The sequence below is a fragment of the Heloderma suspectum genome, chromosome 3, assembly GCF_057233095.1.
Source record: "Heloderma suspectum isolate Gila_16-S chromosome 3, 16-S_ref, whole genome shotgun sequence".
NCBI classification, from domain to species: Eukaryota; Metazoa; Chordata; class Lepidosauria; order Squamata; family Helodermatidae; genus Heloderma; species Heloderma suspectum.
In genome coordinates this window covers 36923934-36946881 of record NC_139460.1, presented here as the reverse complement: position 1 = coordinate 36946881, position 22948 = coordinate 36923934, and the positions used below count along the sequence as shown (strand labels likewise).

The 22948-nt window shown below is 40.6% G+C and overlaps 1 protein-coding gene across 11 annotated transcripts in view; it reads right to left on the bottom strand.

Annotated features, from left to right (window-relative positions):
* The window catches only part of PAN3 (poly(A) specific ribonuclease subunit PAN3), an 88379-nt gene that overhangs the window by 5584 nt on the left and 59847 nt on the right, over nt 1-22948 (bottom strand). For 7 of the 11 annotated variants that reach the window (XM_084842931.1, XM_084842932.1, XM_084842934.1 and 4 more), the window contains 8 exons: nt 22676-22837; nt 22259-22375; nt 22065-22166; nt 16531-16696; nt 15337-15424; nt 7740-7879; nt 3523-3652; nt 538-602 (listed from right to left, as the gene is read on the bottom strand). In XM_084842931.1, coding sequence (XP_084699057.1) covers nt 538-602; nt 3523-3652; nt 7740-7879; nt 15337-15424; nt 16531-16696; nt 22065-22166; nt 22259-22375; nt 22676-22837 — 970 coding nt within the window. Of the gene's footprint in view, nt 1-537; nt 603-3522; nt 3653-7739; nt 7880-8586; nt 8784-15336; nt 15425-16530; nt 16697-22064; nt 22167-22258; nt 22376-22675; nt 22838-22948 lie in introns of all 11 variants that reach the window. The other 4 variants (XM_084842935.1, XM_084842938.1, XM_084842939.1 and 1 more) reach the window with 2 other exon arrangements.

The following is a 22948-nucleotide window of genomic DNA, read 5'->3' as shown; positions in this document are numbered from 1 at the left end:
TGAAATATTCTTGTACTTTATTTTACATTTGGTATCGTTAGTTATTGTGGTTAGACTTACAGCATCCAGGAGAATGCAATCTCTACAAATATCAATTACTGTTCCCAGTCTCCAGAATTGGCACTGTAGCACTATATGCACTTGGAGGATATTTACTGCTATTGGGAGAAAAAACTGAAATACCTTCCCCAAAATGCACTATTAGTTGGGAGTTCTAAAATTAAGTTTTAAGGCTCGCAAATATGCCAAAATATGGAATAAGATCTCTTAAGAAACATCACTTTGCACTAATTATTCTCTGCCTCCAGACATGCCTCAAACCAGGATGCTATTATCCATCTAGGGCATGAGTGGTAAATATATATTCATATACAAGAATGTTCTGGTCTGTGTGCTATAAAATTCATCAAAGTGGGCTAGCTCATCTTTCAGATGCTTCTATATTTTGCAAATCCATCATCACAGTTGAACACTCAGACTCTCTTTGTGATGCCCTTTTATAGAACATTGTGATGCAGAAAATGCTGAATTCCTTACTCTGGCCTCTCATTGATTGTTCCCAATTTTGCAAGAAGACGAAATAATCTTCCATTCTGAACCTCCTAGGAGACAAGATTTAAGAGAAAAATAAAACTTGGATAATAATTATAACAACGGCCAGCTCTTCTACTGAAAGTTCAGCACAATCATAAAACCATATAAAGAGCTGGATCCAGACTAAGTCAGTTAAACTTAAGTCATGACTAACTTGTCCCATTCATTTCAATGGGACTCAAGTGCAACTAACTAAGGTGGCAATCCTATTATCCCTGGGAGAGCATTCCAGTGGCCATAGGATAGAGGAGGAGGCTTGCTCTTGGAAAAGGAAGTCCATCCTTGTAAGCTTCCCTGTTGCGAGCTCAGAAACCCCTGCAGCCCTTGCCTCTGTGATATCACTGACCTTGGAGAGGGCAAAAGAGGGCAGATTGGGAAAAGGTTTGGATCCATTGAATCCAAAGCCCTCCTGTTCCCCCAACATGCCCCCCAAACTGACGGCAAAATTATGCCAGCCCCGGTGCAAGTCCACCAGGGCATAGAAAAAGGTGGTTTGCCAGCCTCAGATTTTCCCTCCCTCACACTGTAGGATTGCTCTGCCTGTCTGGATGCAACCTAATATAAATCAGTAAAATGTACAAACACACCAACCAATTGATTTCTAAAAGCAACAACCAAGCACAGAATACAATCAATGCTTGGGGGGGGGGGAACCTAACTGCAGCAAGGAGAAAAGATGTTACATATCAAAACTAGCAGCAATAAAACTAGGTGTTAAAAGTCAGTCAAAATAAAAGTGTCTTAAATTTCTGGCAAAAGATGGATTTCAGTCAGGAGAGCATTCCAGACTGACGGCACCAACACAGAAGAGGGCTTGTCTCTCATGCTCACTTACCAAATCCTTGAGGTGACACCAAAAGCAGGCTCTGACATAGATCTTAATTCTTGGGCAGGAATACACAGGAGCAAGCCATCCCTAAGGTAAACTGGTCCCAAGCAATTTAGGAATTTAAAGGCTAGAAAAAGCACTTTGAATTGAGCTCAGAAGCAAATGGGAAGTCAATGGAGAAGAGATAAGCTTGGGCTTTTATGTTCTGACATGCAAGCACCAGACAAAAACCTGGCATTTGGGACTGTTTCCAAAGGCAGACCCATGTAAAATGCAGTACAATAGTCTGGAGGTAACTGAAACTGCCTTCTCTAGGAAAGACTGCAGTGCATGTATCAGCTGGAATTGATAGAAATTATTCCTAGTTACTGCTGCCACCTGAGCATCCAGGGAACGTGCTGGCTCAAGCAATACCCCCAAACTACATACCTGTTCAAGGGGAGTGCAAACCCATATAGAACAGGATGAACCAGTACATATGAAGATACAACACAGAAGATCATAACTTAGTAGAACACCTACAAGATTAGCCATCTTGATTAGGATAGAAATCCAATTTTAAAAAATCCTAACAATCTAGGTTTCTTTATTTCTGACAAAGGCTCCTTAATCCATTTTACTAAATAGTCTCCTAGCCAGGGAGGTGGTTACTGTTTATTCTTCCTTGACAAGTGAAGAGAGACATTCCAAGTCTTTGGAAAAAGAACTTTGGGGAAAGAGCAAGCAACTACACTTCTCTTACGGATGGTCAGTGGTGACAAAACTAGTATGGAGTATAAAAAGGTAAAGGTAAAGGTGTCCCCAACCAGTCGTGTCCGACTCTAGGGTGCGGTGCTCATCCCCGTTTCTAAGCCGAAGAGCCAGCGCTGTCCGAAGACGCTTCCGTGGTCATGTGGCCGGCATGACTGAACACCGAGGTGCACGGAACGCTGTCACCTTTCCCGCCGAAGCGGTACCTATTTATCTACTTGCAGTTTCTTGCTTTCGAACTGCTAGGTTGGCAGGAGCTGGGACTGAAGATGGGAGCTCACTCCGTCACGCGGCCCTCGGGTCTCGAACTGCTGACCTGCCGACCTTCCGGTCTGCAGTTCAGCGTCTTAACCACTAAGCCACCGCGGCCCCAGTATGGAGTATAGGGATATTTTAATACAATGTCTTCTTCAGAAGCCCCAATGTACTTTCACTTTGCTACACTCCAAGAAATAGATTTGCTCGCATTTTTCAGAAGTCCATATTGTAATACCTGACACAGATTTCCATCATGCCTCCAAGACCCATTCTGAACTGAAATTTGTACAATTATTTGAAAACAACTGCACAACAAGTTGGTTATTCACAAGTTAGTATTTTCACTGAGCTAACTCACATCTTATCTCTCTTTTACAAAGGCAATGACAAGTGAAAACTTTTACCATATCCATTGTTAATCTCTAAATAGGATTAACCAAGGAAGCACATGAATATGCATTTATGTCTTTGTGAAGTTGGTGAGACTCAGAGGCTAGAAACCCACCGATCAGATCTAGCGAAGTTAGGTTACCTTCCCAAATGACATTTAAACAGCCATAGGGAGAAAAGCCATGTACATAAACATAAATGACAGCACACATTTGTTGTTGTTCAGTCATTCAGTCATGTCCGACTCTTCGGGACCCCATGGACCATAGCACGCCAGGCCTTCCTGTCCTCCGCTCTCTCCCGTAGCGTGCTCAAGTTCATTAGCACACATTAGCTGCATGCATAAACTTTGGGAACCTGCTACCAACAGCAGCTTTCCAAACATACACAAACAATGCACATGTCCTACTTTCATACATTTTCTGTACTCAAATGGGCATTAGTATCTGATTATTATTAGAAATGAAGGATGAAGCTTCTAGCTTTCATCTCTATAGAGCAAACACATGCTATCAAACTCAGCTGAGATGACCATCAAGCCTTTTGGATATCCCTACAGAATTATTCACTGTAGTTAAGGTATCCTGAAAATGCCTTGACTAAGTAATGTCAGTTATTAAAATGTCAATAACCACTGCAGGAAAGAGCGTTTGATTTTAATAACTGCGCTGTGCAATATTTGATAGAATATAGTAATGTACCTTTGCAAGGTCTTCTTCTATCACATCATTCCTCATTTGGGCAGCATCCAACTGAGTATAGAATCTTGCACCAATCATAGGCATGATGTCATTTACACTTCGAAGCCTGTTTTGGTCAGTCAGCAAATACCTACCAAAGACAATTTTTTATAAGCTACTTTAAGTATTGGGCTTCATTCTAATAAGAAAAGCTCTGCCAGTGAAAGGTTATCCTATTAATCTATAAATAAAAAATCTGGAACAAAGTTCTACTTCATATTCTACAGAACACGGGTGAGCAGAAGTAAGGGATCTACTGGAAGATCTGGGTGAGTTGACTTCTGGTAGGAGCCATATTGCCCTGGCAAGCATCCTGCTCTGCAGGTCACCTCCTCAAACAGCTTTTAAAAGGTTGAAAAACCTTTTCATCTTCCCCTGGAATTAAAAGGGGAAGCTAGAGTACCATCTGGATAAGATCTTGGAAGAACAACTCCTTTTGCAGAGCAGCAGAAGAGCTTGACTCTAAGGGCAGTTTTCCGAGCGTCATCTACTCAAAGCTGTTTTGAAACTCCTATGTAATTAGGAGACTTCAGGGCTGATGAGCTCCAAAAGTATTTATGAATTAAAAATACCAACAATATCTGAGGACCTGCAAAATCTGTTGAAGTGACTGTTTGTTTGTAATTATACTTACTTGCTTTCTTTCTTTATGGAAGAGGAGGATGGCAGCATCAAGGGGAAGGAAAAAAGCCATGGGATCACCGCCAACTCCCCCAACCCCTCCCTTGGCAAAGGTTTCTAAAGATGCCAGAGATGTAGAGGAGTTGCTGGCTCTGATAAAAACTTTGTTTTCTCAATTAGCAGAACAGGCTAAGAGGCTGGATACAATCCAAGATTCTATTACTAACCTTCAAGGGGCTGTGGATTTAATTAACAGCTCTTTGCAAAAGACGGAATTGAAGGTTAATGCTCTCCAAGACCAGGTGCCTGTGCAAGAGACGGCACAGCCTCCTATAATATTACGCATGCCTCCTATAATATCCTGCCTGTGAGAATTTCCCAACTGGAGGCATAATAACTCGTAGAGTGAATCTGTGTATCCTTGGTATCAAAGATCTGCCTGTTGATATAAGTTTGTCTAAATTCTTGGATAAATTTCTGCATGAGCTACACGCTCTGCCATCTGATTATTTACTCAATATTGAGCATGCATACCATGTTCCAGGTCCAGTTCGTGGCATCAAAGGGACTGCCTATATTGTTATAGTTCAATTTGCAAGAGTTTCTACAAAAAATCATATTTTGCACTTGGCAAAAGAACTGGGAGAACATTTTGGGGGGCCAACACGAGACAAAGTTATGTTATTTCCAGATTACACTAAAGAAATCGCTGACAAAAGAAGGCAATTTACCAAGGTGAGGAATCAGGCAAGACAAATGAATCTGCAAAATCATATCAAATACCCTGCTATATTTTGCATTCTTTTTGAAAGGCAGATGAAAAAGTTTTTAAATCATGAAATGGCGGAGGCTTGGCTAGCTGGCATTCAAAGTTAGGCACAGGAGACATCTCCCCCAGCCTCATGAGCTGGGAACTTTTCAACTATCATTGTTCTTCGGATTTGTTTGGGTTATAAGGTCTGGGCAGTATGCCAGTCCAGAGGACTGTTTACATATATCCCCTTCTTTCTCTCTCTCTCTTTTTCTTACTTCCTCTTTTTTTATATTAGACATGATATACTGTATAATAAAATTCCTGTTTGTGTGTGTATAGATATGTATACATTCGTATATAAATTTAGAAATGACACTATCTAAAATATAGATAGCATAAAATTTATTAGTGATTTGTTATTATTATTACTTATCCTTTTTAATTTCCTTCCTTTTTATTATTATTACTATCATTATTATGAGACTTTGATTAGTAACATTTTTGGCTGGTTAAATTGTTAAGCTTTACTATTATATGTTAACTGAAGGGCAATTATGGTTATTGGAAATGAATTGTAGGCTTGCGCCCTTGCTATAACACTGATGATATGATATTGAAATGTAAGGTTGATTATCTATGCTGTACTAAATTGTAATATTGGCAATGTTATAGGTATAACTTTTAAGTAGAATGATATTTGAAGTTTGTTTGTAATGGCATTTAAATTTAATCCTTTTAAGTAACTTTTTAATATTTTTTCTTTCTTGCTTTCTTCTTCCTTTTCCTTCTTCTGTTTATTTTTTCTTTTTCGTTACTGCTGTGTCCTCCTAAGAGTACTGTATTGTTGGAAACTGTAGATAATGACTAGGTTGTTGGTACTGTTTATTTCATTTATAAAGATAAAAAATAGAATAAAAAGTATTTTCAAAAAAGAAAAGAAGAAGATCTGGGTGATTTGAAGTAGATCAGCAAGAGTTTCTTTTAACTCCCACTTGTCTAACAGGAGCAACAACTAAGAAGTCCCCCCACCCTTCCAAAATTATACTGCTGAAAAAGAATGCTTGGGAGAAAACTAGGAGTGGGTTTTCTGTGTGAAAGGACTTGTGACCTTGGTTCTGGTACCAACCACAAATTCCTGGTTTAAGCATATGCTCAGAGGCACCCTATTCCTTTATTCTTAGTGTGCGTGTGTACCTGTGCCACTATTTTGCATGGTTTTTACAGGCATCTCTAATCTGCAGCGAAGGCAACTGAAGGATCTGTAGCTCAGTGGTAGAGCACCTGCTATGCATGCAGAAAGTTGCAGCTTCAATCCCTGGTATCTCCATGAGGGGCTGGGAAAGGCTCCTGCCTGAAACCCTGGAGAGCCAGTCTGTGTTGGCAATACTGGGCTAGATACAACTTCCTATGCTTCTATGATTTAACATGTTTGTATTCAGTATGGATTGTCATGGAACATACATTTAAATATTATTCTGCAATTTCTTACTGCCCTTGACTTCCAAGGTAATTGTTAAAGCAATGTTGCATTAAGCACCAATTCTAGGGAATGTGGTAATGCAAACAGAGTATAATGTCTATGTTCAGTAAGGGCACAATCCTATGCCATGTTTGGACAGAAAAAGTCCTACAACTCCCAGCATGCCCCAGCCAGCATAACTGGCTGGGGCATGCTGGGAGTTGTAGAGCTTTTTTTCTGTCTAAACATGCATAGGATTGCGCCCTAAGTATATCTACATTCTTATTCTACAGCAAAATTTAATTGAGTTTCATGCTGGAAAATATTTTCAACTAAGATCTTAGATAGAATACATAGCATCCTCAATATTCTCAAGTTTTGTCTGAACTGAACAGTTACTGGTGCCAGTTAAATACTCACTCTAAAGAGCACTGCTGTTATGTGAATAACAACATTATGCAACAGCATTCTGGATTGATATTATGATGCTATGCTGGGCTAAATGTGACTGATGCAGAGTAAAGTTGTATTTCATTTTTCATTTTATCCTGCTCTCCCTCCAAGGACTTCAGGCAACACACATGGTTCTCCCTTTTATCCTCACAACAACCCTGTGAGATAAGTTAGGCCGAGAGAGACTGTGACTGGCTCAAGGTCTCCCAATGAGCTTCATGGCTGAGTGGGGATTTGAACCCAGGTCTAATGCTACTTATTATGCTATATAGGTATACATACATACATTGGGAGCCAGCAACCATACACACAAGTAACCTCAGAGGTTTTGAAGACTGCCAAATGTTTTGGGTTAAGGAAAAGAGCATTTTAAAACTAATTAGCGATAGTTAAAGCAAAAATTGAAAATTAATCTGACTCTTTCAACCGAACCCTGAAATACTACACAGTGGGTTGTATCCAGTCCTGTGTCTGCCAGCAGAATGGAAACCGCTGGTGGAATGCATTCCTCCTCCCCCTGCAGCTCCCCCCCCCCCCCGCACACCTGAAAATCTGCTCTGGAGGGTTGGGGACCTTCCAGAGTAGATTTGGTTGTGCACAGAGGAAGGGGAAATCCTGTTGCATGAGCTGAAGTCTGTTCACATGATGTTGGATGGAACCCTGTGTTCCTGGGTTAGGTGAGTGAATATATTTTCATTGGACACCTCCACAAAAGGGATTCTTCCATCTTTCCATGTTTATGAAGAATTCCTTTCATATTAATGTTATTCTGATGCAAAAGCAATCACGTTAGAGCAGATTATATACATACACATTTTCTAGAAAACAATTATACTATCACATGTTAATCTAGTTTTTACAAGAGTTGCTGTTCACTTCAAAGTAACTTACAAAATAAGATTCTTCAAATCAGAGGAATAGTTGATTGTCACCAGTTCCATAGCTTTCTGCAAATTCTCTCTTTGAATTCCTGCCAAAGAATTGCAAGCCAAAGCCAACACAACCTTCCCAAGGGAAATCAAATCCGCTTGCTGAGGAAAAACAAGTAAATTCATCAGGGCCGGCAATATATTGTGGGCTTTCCTAGCACTTTAAAATAGATATGAATATTTTAGGCATGAACTACTTAAAGTAATTCTCAAAGTTGAACAATGTATCCTCATAAAAGCAGACACCCACTTTATCTCACAGATTTATTTTAGTAAGTAGCATGCAGTATAGCCAAGTCCGGTTCCAGTTAGAACTCTCTCCCTAACCCATGTTCCATATCTATGGAAATATTTTCTTCTTACGAGCTTTCATTAATTTTTGGGAAGTATTATCTATCAGTTATAAAGTACTTGTGAGGTAAGCAAACATGACAACTAAGGGCACACCAGTTTTTCCTACTAAATTCATAACAGATAGCACCGCTGTACCTGATGATCAACACCGATTCCTGTAAAGTAGTTCAGACATTTAGTGGGTTTTTGGCACTAAAACTGCCTTCTGCTGAACACATTTTCTCCCTTACACTCTCTACAGGGCAGCTATAGCATTCATAAAGTAGAGCAAATAGAAATAAAACTGAATAAAGCCAACTATCATACTCTAACACTCATCCAGCTGACTATACAATCATGTATAATGCCTATTTTGGTCAATCATTAACTATCTACCAAAGATCATTTTTGAGACTTACTTTAAAAACAGAGCATCTTCAACATTTTTCCTAGAGAGGCTGTCAGTAAAGACATACCTACATAACAGTCAGAGCTCTGCATTCTGCAAAGATGTGATCTCTTAAAACCATCTGTTTAACGATTACGGCTTGGAACCTAAGCTGCTCTTCCACTCACACAAGGGTGGGATTTCTGCCAACTCTGCCTTACATCTGCAGCCTTCCACAACATATCCCACACCATTTCCAGGTGAATTTTGGGCAAGTCCAAACAGCTGCAGAGGAAAGGAAAAGATAGGAAAGTCCCATTCTGTTCACAGAAGCCCATGAACCAATAAAGTAACCCGCACATTCTTGGTGAGGGGATATGGCTCTAACACTAAGCTCAAGAAGCTTTCCCACACAACTAGTCTGTTTTAAAGAAAGTACACATTTGTTTCAAATTTATAGGACACAGTCCACAATCCTTTCTTCAAAGGTGTATTCTCATCATAGGCACATCCTATTTTCCCCAAAGACCAGTACTCCATATTTATTGTGAACCACCTGGGCATGTCAGTGAACCACCAGTATTAATGGCTACTAGTCCTGATGGCTGTGTGCTCCCTCCAGTATTAGAGGCAGTATGCCTATGTACACCAGCTGCTGGGGAACATGGGTGGGAAGGTGCTGTTGCACTCGTGTCCTGCTCATGGCTGACAGCTGGTCGGCCACTGTGTGAACAGAATGCTGGACTGGATGGACCCTTGATCTGATCCAGCATGGCTCTTCTTATGTTCTTATGTGTCCTCATCCGAACCCACCCACCATGTACTGCTGTAGCCAAATTTCTGTAGGATACTGCTGCAACTGAAATATCCTAAACTTAGGAAAATTAAACAGCTGTTACATTGACCACATAATACTTTCTTAAAGAGATTGAGATGAAGGGAAATAAAGGCAAAGAAGTCATATAAATACATACACACACACGAGCACCACAGATACATATAGCCTTGAATACAGTATTATCTCAATACTAATATACTAAGACTGCTTGTTACTCTGACCTGTGCATAATTTTATAGTGGCATCAATAAAAAAGGTTAGCGCTGTATGCATCACCAAGCACTTTTATACTCCCAATAGTCTCACCATTTTAAGTAAAGCAAACTTATTTAAACAGAACTCAAACATCTCAGTGGAGAAAAACACAGCTGGGCTTGTTCTTAAGAAAATGCATTGGGTTAGCTGTTAAATACCTGTTTAAAATTTACTACTGTTGAAAAGGAGAATTTGTTTTCCAATTGAAGCACATTTGATACAGAACACTCAATAAAAAGGTTCTAAATTCAGATTTTCTGATTATCATATATGTAGTTCAGTACAGTCCTATACAATTTCATGTGCTAAATTTGATTCACTTTTATTATGTTATAATGCAATCATAACCATTGAATTGCTAGCATAATTCCTTACTATGCCTACATGTATTCACAGAAATACACGAATAAAATAAATTATTTTGTGCAGATTTAAGTATTAACACATATAAGTAGAATTTGGAAGTGTAGAATTACATGTGGAATGACCTAAGATTTTGTTCCCTTCCTGCTACTGTAACACAGCTTTTAAAAAACAACAACACCACTAAATTGGAAATCATGCTGCAAAGAATGCTTTAGTAACTTTTTCCCCACCCCATTTCTTCTTCACATGTTTTGTATCTGTTTCTTACCTCCATGCATTTTTTTCTTTTTGTTGTATTCTTTTATTTTCCCCCTCAACTGCAACGTTTCTGCCTGCTTCTGAATTCTTGTTTTCTCCTCTGATTCTATCTATGGTTCTATTTATGTCCATTTACTGTATGACAGTCTCTATTCATGTGGCTGAAACAGACTATGAAAAATAGACTGCAAGAAACAATGCATTCTTTTAGTCCATGTCTAACTTCTGCCCTTTCCTAACTAAATGTACAATGGGATGTAGCACAATGGGATCAACCTGGAGAAACAAAACACTCTTAAGAGTGTGTGTGATGCCTGCACCCAATTAAAACCAACGACATGAATGTCAAAATCAAAATGTTATTGTATTGCTAAATGGCTGTAGCAATAAGAATGTATCATACTTGTTATGTGTTTACCCAACAGCCTTGACTTCTCTCAGAAAATCCAATGGTTTTGGGATCAGATAATCCAAGAGGTGTCTACTACTAAGAAGCAGAACTCACGAAACCCTTCAAGTTTTAAATTATTTTGCTCAATTAGTGTCTACATTGTTCCCTGGTGGACACCACTGCTCTGAAAACAGGAACTAAGCTAGATCCTAACTCTACAGCCTGAAGAACGTTTAAACTCCCAAGTGAAACTGGCACAGAAGAGACAATAAGGGACTGATCTTATGGCCCCTAGACAGCATCTGAAAGGCCACAGGATAGTTCAGATTCCCAGATCCAAGGTCAGAAACAGTGCTCTGACACCCTTCCCCATCGCAGCTGGCACAGAAAGAACTGCACCAGCTGCGCTCCAAGGTGAGGAACTCGAGGACAAAGGAAGGAGGCATTTCAGTGGACAAGGACACAAACTATCTTGAGGCCTCTCCAGCCTCCTTCCCTCCCCCTCTGAGATGCTTTTGCTAGACTGGCAGAGAAGCCTGTCTAGTGAAAATGCAGGGTGGGAGGAGGAGCAGAAGTGAAGATCGCCTCTGCTGCTTCTCCCGTCCTGCATAGGATAACTGTAAGCCTCTGTGTTTGAACCATCAAACCACCGCTTGATATCCTCAATGAAGTTCTCAAGTGCTGCACAGCTAGGTCATTTCTGGACTGGAGTAAAGCTAAAACAACTGAGAATGGGCCAGAGTCTCAAGTGTTATGTATTGTTATTGAAAATATGTTGAAATTTATTATATTTTATTTTCATGGTGCTGTGATTAGGCTAATATTCTTAGTTGTTCTGCCATATCAAGCGCATTTAAAGTCATCTATCTTTATCTTCACCCATCAAAAATATCAATTGCTATCTAGATAGAACAACTACCGGAGAACTGTTTATTCCCCATTTATTTTTAAAACACTGCCAAATTGTGAGAGGTTTATTACCTATGAATATAATATTTTTCAGTGTGTTTAAAAAATATTAGACCTGCATTGTGGTCTCATAACTCCCCATGCTGGCCGGATCAAAGAATGTTGCAGTCGCATGATGCTCTCATTCCTACAGAGAGACTAGGAAGGACAACATTCAGTCTTACACTTCAGAAGATTATGGAATGTATCTCAATAACTGAGTAGCCCAGACCAGGGTTCCCTGACACAGCACCCAGGGGCACCTCCAATGGTGCCCACACAGCTTTTCATTCCCCACCTTCTTAAAAAAAAAGGTTTCTTATAAAAAATTGAAAAACCTGATGGAGCCAGGTTCTTCTTCCTGTTCCTGAACCCGCTGCTGATCAGCTGTTTAGCAGGCAGGAAGAGAAAACAAGGTAAAGGGATAAAGAGAGAGGCTAGAACCTAGAAGGGAGGGGGGAAACAGCAAGGTAAAGAAAGCAGGGAGAATTAGTGAGGCTAGAGGCTGGGAGTGGAGAGAAACAGTAAGATAAAGGGATGAATGGGAGAGAAAGAGCAAGCTTGGAGCTAGGAATGGAGAAAAATAAGGCGGCAAGGGGCAGAGAAAGGAGAGAAACAATGAGGAAAGTGGTTGGGGAGAGAAATAGCAAGGCTGGGAGTGGAGAGAGAGAGAGAGAGTGCAAAGCAGAAAGGTCTGCGTGGATGGAAGAAGACTGGGTGGGCCAGGAAGCAATTATTTCCATTTCCCCCTCTCTGTCAGCCTCTAGTCTTGCTATTTCTCTCACCATCCCCATGCCTCTTGACTAGGCAGGCCCCTACAACAGCCATTATGTGACTAGCCACATCCACCACAGGAGCCCTCTTCCACTGTATAATAGTAGAGCAGGGATCCCCAAGCTTTTTGGACCAGCGGGCATATTAGGGAATTTGAGAAACTGCTGTGGGCAGCACCACAAAATGGCTGTCATGGAGGGTGGGTGGGAGAGAAATAGTGAGGCTAGAGTCTGCGAGGGAGGGGAAAATGGAAGGAGTTGCTTCCTGGCCTGTCCAATCTTCTTCCATCCATGCAGACCTTTCCCCTTTGCTCTCTGCCCCACTCCCAGCCTTGCTATTTCTCTCCCACACCCACTTTCCATGCTATTTCTCTCCCTTCCCCATCCCTAGCCTTCTTCTTTCTCTCCCTTCCTAGCCCCCAGCCTTGCTCTTTCTCTCCCACTCACCCCTTTATCTTGCTGTTTCTTTCCACTTCCAGCTTCTCTATTTCTCTCCCCCCACCTTTACCTCATTGTTTCTACCCCTCCTAGCCTCCCCCTCTCTCCCCGCTCTATGGCTTTGGTTTGTTTTCTCCTCCTGCCTGCTGAACAGTTGGCAGGTTCAAGAACAGGAAGGAGAACCTGGTGCCTTAAAGGTTTTCTGTTTTTATTAAAACATGTAATGGGGGCAGGGCATGAAGAGCTTTGTGGGCACCACTGGATGTGCCCGCAGGTGTCATTGTCACATTTAGGACTCCGGTTTTAGAGGGCTTGGGTTTGGGACTAAATCTGATGGTTTCAATAGCTATTTAAGAAAGAATATGGGGCAGGGGAGATATTTTGGAGAGCGGGAAAGGGGAAGAGGTATCCCTTTTCCTTTCTCCTGAGACACCTTTATATAGTGCAGGGCAGGGAGTATTTTAACCTCACACACAAACTCCCCCAAAGTTAATCCCCCTTCAGGATACTTACTACAAGCTGTTAGGGGTCTGAACAGGTTAATTGCCTTTTCCTTCTCCCCCCACCCCTCATCCAGTTTCTACCCCACCCAAACTGACATGTCAGCATTCTGTACATCTGAGAACTTCACAGGTCCTCCTCATGCCATTAAAAGAAAAGGAGTTGTTTTATTTACAAATGTGCATACTTCTGCGTGCCTAGGGACTCCCAAGTAGGTAGAAACAACTACCTTATTTTTGTGTGGCCCCATCTGCCTTCCAAACTGATAAGCCCTTGACCACTCAAGTTCACTATTAGAGAGGATGATATTGGACAGAGAAGGTGGGCAAAGGGGCGGGGGGTCAAATTAAATTTTTTAGTCGCTGATTTAGACTTGAGAGACTGAGTGGCTTAAAGGAACAAGGCTATACCCAAAGTAATACTCCAGCTCTCCCACCACATGTACTCAAGTCCAAAATTCAACACCACTATTTTTAATGCAGGTCACATCAGATTTTCCTGCTGGATGTGCAGTGGGCACTATTTATCTATCCAATGATTTCACAAACTCCTGCAAAGTGGTTCACACAGTTGGTAGCTACTTGATGCTAGAAACATCTTCTCCTAAACTCTATTTGCCTTTTTTCCTTCAACTGGCTACAGGGAGACTGCAGCATTCATAAAACAACAATACTCACACTCATGCAAATGTTTGTAATGCAGGTGAAGATCTGAAGTGAGTTCACATCATTCAAAACTTAGAAAGTTTTTCAAAAACTATTTCAGACTGAGATTCAGTTGCGCTTTAGTTTCAAATCTTAAAGCAATTAAGTATTAGCTTGTCAAATTCAATACTTCACAGTAACAACTGGCCCTTTTTTCATAGAATTCATGCCGACATACTCGTCTGCCATCAAGCTTTCCAAATGAAGGGAAAACATGCAGTTTTGTTGAAAAGCACAATACATACATTGTTAGTTAGCAGATACTGGGTGGAAGGTGAAGTGTTCCCCCACTAGCAGGAAGGGAAGAATAAAGAAAAGAATAAAGAAAAACAAATAGATTGTATGGCAAACCTGCATGCTCTCCAGTCCATGTGGAAGGGGTTAGTGTGATTCCGCTAAAAAAAAGATTATGGGTTGGAGAAAAGTCTGCAGAAGGGGGTGGGTAGAAAGTGATTTTCCTGCCCTCTCCTCCCCACTGAAAGGCTCTCCTGAGAGACATCCCCCTGCTGCTAAATGGGGTGGGCTGTGGTGTGGCAGGGGTGCCGAGGAGCAAGGAGGGGATCCCTGAAAATCAGGTGGAGGCCCCTCCCACTCCATTCATGAAAGTTTCTAGCACCCAATTTCCCCCATCATTCCTGTTGTGTCACAGCCCACTTCATTCAGCAGGGTCCCCCGACCCCAGGAGAACTTTTTGTGGGGACAGGCTTGCGGGGGGGGGGGGGGGGCAAGGAGGAAAGTCACCTTCTGCCTACCCCTTTCCCTTGGCTTTTCCATGGATCCACTTCAAGATGTCTTCTTATTCTCACTAACATGAGTTATAAGAGTCCGCCAGATTTCCTCTTACCCCCACTGACTTATTTTTGCTGCTCCGGGAGAGGACAGTTTCACTTCATTTATTCACACTGTCATAAAACCAACCTTGAGCAAACTTCATTTGCTCAAACTTATCCCTTCTCCCCAGCTGTTGTCTTCCCCAGCACCGATTTTAAAATTATAAGCTCATTGTGGGCAGGAAATGGTCTACTCTTGGCTTTTGAGATGTTGTAAAGTGCTGTGTATACTGATGTTGCTGTATAAATTTTAATAGCAACAAATGAAGAGGGATCCCTACTTACGTTCAAAGTAAAATCTTTTAGTTTTTAATGCTGCCAATAGGCAAGGCTATTTTCTGAAAGTTTATCAATAGCAAGTTTCAAACAAAGCAATTATACAGAGGAAAGAAGAGCCTTCACATATCAAAACCATATGGTTTTAAAGAAAAAGACAGGAAGGTAAAAATCATAATATAAATGGCATATATTTCAAGATAATCACTGATGAATATACAGTGAACAAGTAATATGGTGTAAAGGGGCTGTGATCTTACCTGATACTGGGCCATTAGGGCCAGTGGATTGTTTTGGCTGTTATCAAATGTTAACACATCAAAGACTCCAACGCAGTTCACTCGCAACCTTGAGGACAGAAGCATTATAGGAAAAGAGAAGTCTTAAAACCCCTCTGTTTCCCTGTTAGACTTATTGTATAACTTCTAGAGCTACATCACCAGTTAACAAATTGATATAAATGGCAATTGTTTAATGAAATTGTGAGGGTGCACACACAAGTATGTTACAATTCATGTGAGCTGAATGGAGAACGCACATAACACGAGCTACTGTGCACATTCACATGAAGTAGCTTGACAGGAAAAGAGGGTGTTTTGTACAGTGCATTGTCTCTAAGCGATGCTTGAGAATGAATTAAGCCAAAACTGTGAATTAAGAACGTCATGTGTTCCCTGGGCAATCAACAGTAGGAATTTTGTACATTTTGTCAGTTTGTGCACCTCCTCCACGCTTTCATGCTATGCATGCTGTTTATTACGTTGGCATGTTAAGAACTACCACTGACACCCCTTCAAAAGTGTAACGAACCACCCAGAGAGCTTCGACTAGTGGGTGGTATAGAAAGAAAGAAAGAAATTTCTTAAAGAGCAGTTCTGCAGTTGTTCTACACAACTGGACACTTAACTTTACTAGATTATGGCTGGAACTGCAGGCACACCTACTTGGGAGTAAGCTGTACTTAATACTGTGAAACTTAATGTATGCACAGGCTAAGACAGCCTTCCCCAACCTGATGCAGTCCAACACATCTGGAGGGCATGAGGTTGGGGAAGGCTGGGCTAAGGGATACATGGCAGAATTAGACATAAAATAGTCTCATTTCAATCTCCTGTGCTCAGCCATTAACTAGGATGAAGGAGCAGGATGAGATGCTCCCTTACCAGAGCTGATTTATATACAAATTATCTTCCCCCTCCCCACACAACTGGTAGCTTGGGGGTGGCATCAAGGTGGGAGCTTGGGTGGGGCAGGGGTGGGATTCAGACATGAAGGGGAGGAGCTAAAGAAGGTATCACACAGTTCTGCAGTCCCCTCCCAGTACTTTAACCCTAGTTAATGTTCAAGCTAACATTATATCTGTCCTCAGTCTAATTCTGAAAGGATACTACAAATCTCCAAATACATAGGCCTTGGTTGTTAACCATGTAATAGCATAATATGGTTGATGTTACCTTGTTTTGCCAGTTATCAGAATTTTTGTGGGGTCCATTACTCGACAGGCCAATCCTGCTGTATGAATGGTCCGCAACGCAGAGCTGAGCTGCACAATGTAAGCCCAAATCAGGGATTCAGGCAACAACCCGGCATGTTGCCGGGGCAGAGGTCCATCGTGCTGACCTATCAGCATAATTAAGAAAACAAATTAACTCAGAACCTGATAAAACTTTAATGCAAATGGTAACATTAAAAAAATGTTGGTTAACTAAAAGCCAAGCAACTTAATTCACAGCAATGTGAACTTAATTCACAGCAATGTTAAAATGGCTATCAAAAGAACAACCCACCCAAACTACTTACCATTGTAACTTTTTTTTACTACTGAGTGTGTTGCTTCTTTAAAACTAATAAGCACTAGATAAAGATGGTATTTTATTGGATATCTATAATCTGTTCCTAGAGATGGAAGGGACAGAAAAAACCCCCGGGACTTCACTTGTGTTACTGTCCCATAATCAATTTATGAAATTTACTGCCATAAAATGGGGTAAAGTCTACTAGCTTAAATAGCTTTAAAAGGGGATTAGCAATATGCTCCATTAATTTACCTATAAACAGCTATTAGCAGCGCTGGCTACATGGATCTTACATCTTTAGAGGCAATATACCATTGAATACCAGTTGCTGGAGGGCAACAGCAAGGGAGAGTCATTGCCTTTATGACCTGCTTCTGGTTGTCTACTATGTGAATTGGGATTCTGGTCTAGATGGACTATTGGTCTGACTGAGCAGGGCTCTTTTCATATACAAAGAAAGCACAAAAAAACATACAGCCCCCAAATACTATGGCCCGTTGCACACTGGTTGCTGAAAAAGAAGCAGGAGCGAGCGTGCCGGTTCCTGGCTTCTGCTGCAGCTGGGCAGAGCTAAACAAGCCAGGGTTAAAAAATGGGTTCCAACTCTGGGTTGACTCTCACCCAACAACCCAGAGTTCTGGGTTTCGATGTCACAATAAACTACTCAGGGATGGAGAGTCCCTGGGTTGTTTATTGCAGTGGGAGCTGGCGAGTGGCCGGGAACCAGCATATTCACTTGCTCCCACTTTGTTTTTAACTTTTCGTTAATTATTTTGTAGCGATGCATGAACCAGGCCTATAATTCACACCATACCACCAGAAACAAGCAATATTTTGTGTTCTGCATTGCCATAAAGAACTAAAAAGGAGTCCAAGTTAATTAACCCGAATCCCATGGCATGCTTTAAAAACACACACAAATACACTAGCCTATTTTGTAATCCATTACAGAACTATGACTCAACATATTTAGAACATTGCACGTATTTCTTCCTGCAAGATTTATTTCATCACTGAAGTTTGACCATAAACGTTTAAGAGCTTTTCAATGAATCAACTGCCCCACTAAGAAAATACTGGACAAGTGGACAGATGTAATATACTACAACTGACAAATTTAATATACTACAACTATCATCATCTTTCAAGCACTTCCAAGGTTTTTCAAAGATATAGCATAGCCCATTTATACAATATGACTTCTGAAGTAAAGGACTGATGTCAAGGTGTTTGTCAACAACAGAACAGCGAATGATGAAGCCAATTACTCACAATGAAGGTAGGAGCTGTGATTCAAGGCTTACATTATCATGCATATCACCCACAAAGGGAATTTAACAATATTCCACTGAAAGATCATCTCCCATAAATAGCTCTTTAGACTCAGACTTTTAAAACCGTTTTTGGTTTTGATGCAAGTGCTGTTTTAAAGGAAAGCTACCTTGTTGGGCAAACCTATCTCTCCACACCAACGCCCATGCTTTTCTTTAAGCAAACCAAAGTGCATTTTAAACTCCAGGTTTTTTATTAAGTTCATCATGTTGGGCTGAGGGTGTTCAAGCAAATATCATTAAAATAACTCAGATGGGGCACACAGATGTGCATGCGCATGCCTCTGGAGTGCATTCAGAAACAGCACTTCCTGAACAAGCATTCTACTTTTAGTTTGATGAAAGTGAAATACTGGCTGTTTGCAAAATCTATATACAAGCAGTATTAAATGAGGGAATACCCTATAAAACACTGCAACTTATAAAGCAAGCATTACTGCCTTCAATCTGCAATGCACTCGTAGGAAAACCAGTTTAGTTTGTAGTGTAAAATAAAAAGTGCATCTACAAATTGACCAAAAAAATAAAATACGCTGCTTTCAATAAGACTGGGGGCATAACAAATGTTGCTTGCTTTCATTTCTGCTTCTCTCTCCCTGCCCTCTTTTTAGTGGTTTAGGCTCGTGTTCCGGTTTGAAGACAAGCAGCTTCCTGCTCTAACCAACAAGGGCTGGCGTGTTCAAGGGAATCTAATAGCGTGTGACCACTTAACATTCAAGGTGGAACAGGATGAGTCACACAGTGGTTTACCAGCAGTCTTCACTTAGCACATGTTTGAAAGAGCTCTCCTTCTACCGACACAAAATGATAATACATTTGTATGTAGGATGTTTATGGAACATTTCTCAGTTCAGGTCTGTATGCATGGATTGTGACTGACAGTCTCACGTTCTGATAAGAGAAAGGGCAGCATGGAGGAACAGATGGGGTGGTTTTCAAGAGTGGTTCCCCCTGAAGCTGTGTGTGCACACAATGTAAAAGATTTCCAAGGTGTGTATGTGTGGGGGATAAGCCCATTGAGTGGAGGGGATTGTGACTCATGCAGACTAGTCTGTTTAAAGAAACACAGACAGATCCAAAGGATGCAAATTTGGGGTAGGGACACCCCAAACCTCTTTGAAAGCTCTGACTGGAGTCATTTGCCCCTTCTCTCCCTTCCTCTATCATCACTCCAAAAGGCATGGAGAGTAGCTTGGAGCAAGTCTTTAAGTACCTCTCTTTTAACGGCTTACAGAAGCATGGATTCCTCTTCCCTTTTGAGCCATGACCTATGTACCTCATGAGTGGGGGTGGGGATTGTGTTATGACTTCACCAAATTACACCATCTTGCACAGAAGGTGGAGAATTTGTTAGCACTAGCAGGCATTAAAGTGGTCAGTTACTAGTTCTCATAGTTCTGAAGAAGAGCTGAATAATATGAAGATCATGTCTGCTAATAGTATAGAAAAAACACAGGCAAACAGCATGACAGCCTCTACTATCAGATTGTGAGACTTCTTGCACCGCTCAGAATTTATTTTCTATCCTCAAATTTCACTTACTTTTTGCATTAGACCACCTCTTCCCATCATTCTCCCCCAAGTCACAAGTTGCATTGACACTTGGATGAAGCTTTTTTAAAGTTTTAAATTAATTTTGTTGCACAAATTTTACAGTCTAATTAACCTTTTATGAAATCCTGGTCTGTATGGAATACTTATCATATTTTATGTAATATGGAAGTACTGCCCTATATTATGTTTTCATGGTTATTATTCTGCATTTTTGGTAGCCTATAGCTGAAACAAACTAATATGGTAAGAGCAAATTGACAACAGGTTTTCAATTTTCCGATCTCACAGTCCAAATGATTCTAGCACAAAATGTTAATCTCCTCTAATCTAGATGATAATCTAGATGCTTCAATCAAGCAATAGCCAAACTATTAATTTGGGAGGCAACTGCTCCCACGTGTGTTTTCTGTTCATTGGTGCTAACATAGCCATATCACTCAGACACAGCCTTTTGTTCAACATATACCAAATTGCAACTTTAAAAAAATCACTGTATACCCCTAGAAAGAATTGAGAAAGAATTCTATTAAACTAGGAAGCAGTCCACTAGTTTGCAGGTGTTTCATGCAGAAATAAACCAAACCTGTTATGCCTTAAGTCATCTGTCAAAACTTTATACCACATCCTTGACAATAAAATTCTGGAATGTGCTAGCAAATGACACCGCAAAACAAAAAAAGGCTAACCACACTGAAATAGCAGAATAAAACATGCAAAAACAGCCATGTAACCACAGTTCTCTTCCTTCAACTGCCAAATACAAATTTTACTAACAAGAGACAAAGCTTCTTAAATTAGAAGTTCCCTGGACACGAAGTATGTATTACACCTGGAGACAACATCTTAAAAAATACAAAGCCTTGAGCTGCCAAATGTGGGTTATAGAATACAGCCAAATGGCAAACACAATCTTATGGTACACAAACAATCTTTCAAGTCTCCATTTCCATGAACTAGTTCTACAAATTCCCCTAGATTTTTTTTATTTGTGTTCCACCATTGCAAGTGCCATCAATAATGTTATGAATGATTTGCCAGTAAAAATACAACCATTTGAAGGGTTCATCTGCACCCTCACAATGCTCTCTCTTGTGCGTGTGTGTGTGTGTGTGTGTGTGTGTATGAGAGAAAGAGAAGATAGATAGACAGACAGACAGACAGATAGACAGACAGACAGATAGATAGATGACTAAATAGTGCAGAATGGCATGCACTAGTTCACTTCATTTATTTCACAAATTTATATACCACTTTCCAGTGAACTATCAAAGCAGTTAACAAAAATGATAAAACCATAAACTAGAACAATAAAAGTACAATAAAACAATTACTGGTCAACTACAACTATACTGGCTGGGTTACCCTCAGGGAAGGCCTGCATGAAGACGTGGGCCTTGAGCAGATGTCTGAAGGTTAGAATGGAAGACACCTGCTTAATGTCAGAGAGCATGTCCCAGAGGGTGGTTGCTACAAGACCAAACACTCTGTTACAAATACTACCGAGGTGAACCTCAGGAGCATGTGGCACCATCAGAAGTATTCCTCCTGAGGACTGCAAGGTCCTGACAGGGACAAGGGGTGAAGCAATCCCTAAGGTAACATGGTCCCAAGTTGTTTAGAGCTTTGTGTGTTAACAACAGAACTTTAAACTTGGCCTGGTACTGTAATGGTAGCCAGTGCAGTTCTTTTAGCAGAGATGCAACGTGCTGTTGAAAAAAAGCTCCTGTTAGTAGCTTTGCAGCTGCAATCTGCACCACCTGCAACTTCCGGACCAGGTCTAACAGTAGCCCCATATAGAGTGCATTACAATAATCCAATCTTGACTACTTCTGACCTATTCAAACGCACGTCCATTTCAGAAGAATGAGCCTAGATCTCTCAATTTCTTCCAACTGTACTGAATGCAGACTTGCTACCTATAAGGTCCACAGAAATAAAGAGAAATAAAGAGAACAGGAGAGACAAGATAGACACACACAGAAGGTGCAACTGAAATCTAAAAGATTTCCAGTACAGAACTGGCTTACTCTTAGTCCCCATCTAGAACTGGACATATGAAGGACTACAAACAGTTCGTGTAGTAACACAGCATTACTGGTAGCCCAATGTGCATACACCATAAACTGCAGAATCAAACAGAGCAGGATGAACTGATAAGCAACAAGCAAGATTAAACATATAAATTAAACACCTCAAGGAACCTATATGGCAAAAAACTATGTATAAATAAATTTTATGAGATTTCAATAGTCATTCCCTAATTATTCTCTACTGAAAAAAAAAAACGTTTTTGTTTGCTGGCCTTACCCCACTTCCTTTTTGTGAAATAGGCATCAGCACTAGGGTCATTGAAGTGTCTGCTCATCATAGTCTCTCCTCCAGCGTGGAAGTCGTATGCAAACACAAGAGCTTTTCAAAAAGAGTCCGAGGTGAGAATTAGGTATGCAATTGATGCAAGTCTTCCAATACAATTGGCCAACATCTTAAAATCAGAAACTTACAGTGTTCTCCAAATGCTTTAGTGGTGAATACTTCTCGCAATGTTACGATATTTGAGTGCTGGATTTTTTTCCACATGTCAACCAATACCATGCACTTTGTGTTAACAAGACGAAAACCTGAGAAAGAAAAAATCATTCATACTTCAAAAGATTCTCAGACTTTTAATGGAATCCTCACATTTCTTCCGAAACACTGAGCTGCCACCAACAGAGACATACCAAAAACAAAATGTATTTATTTGTTCATAACCCACGCTGTTGATTGTTAGTTGGGCCAAATTCCTGTTTCTTATTTTAAAGGAATGATTCAATTTGAAATCCAACTTGTGATTTATACACAAAAAAGCACAAGTGTTTTAGACTTAAGCACTGGTAGCACTGAAATTTTAAAAGATGACAACTTAGGATTTCCCTCACCATGTATCCTCCGAAGGCAATATGGCAGATCATCTTTGCTATTTACAGCTTTGTAGCATGATGTTATGTACCCAAAGTTGCTTGTTTTCTGTATCCGATTGGGTGGTGGCAGTGGTTCTAAAGGGAAAAGGCTGTGGTAGCTGTCAACTTCTGTTGGGACAGCTAAACCAGTTTACAGAAATACATTAGACACTACTTTAAATTATGAAGAAAACAGTTATTGCAGATATAGAAAAGATCAATTAGATGTCAAAACAATACACACACTGCTGT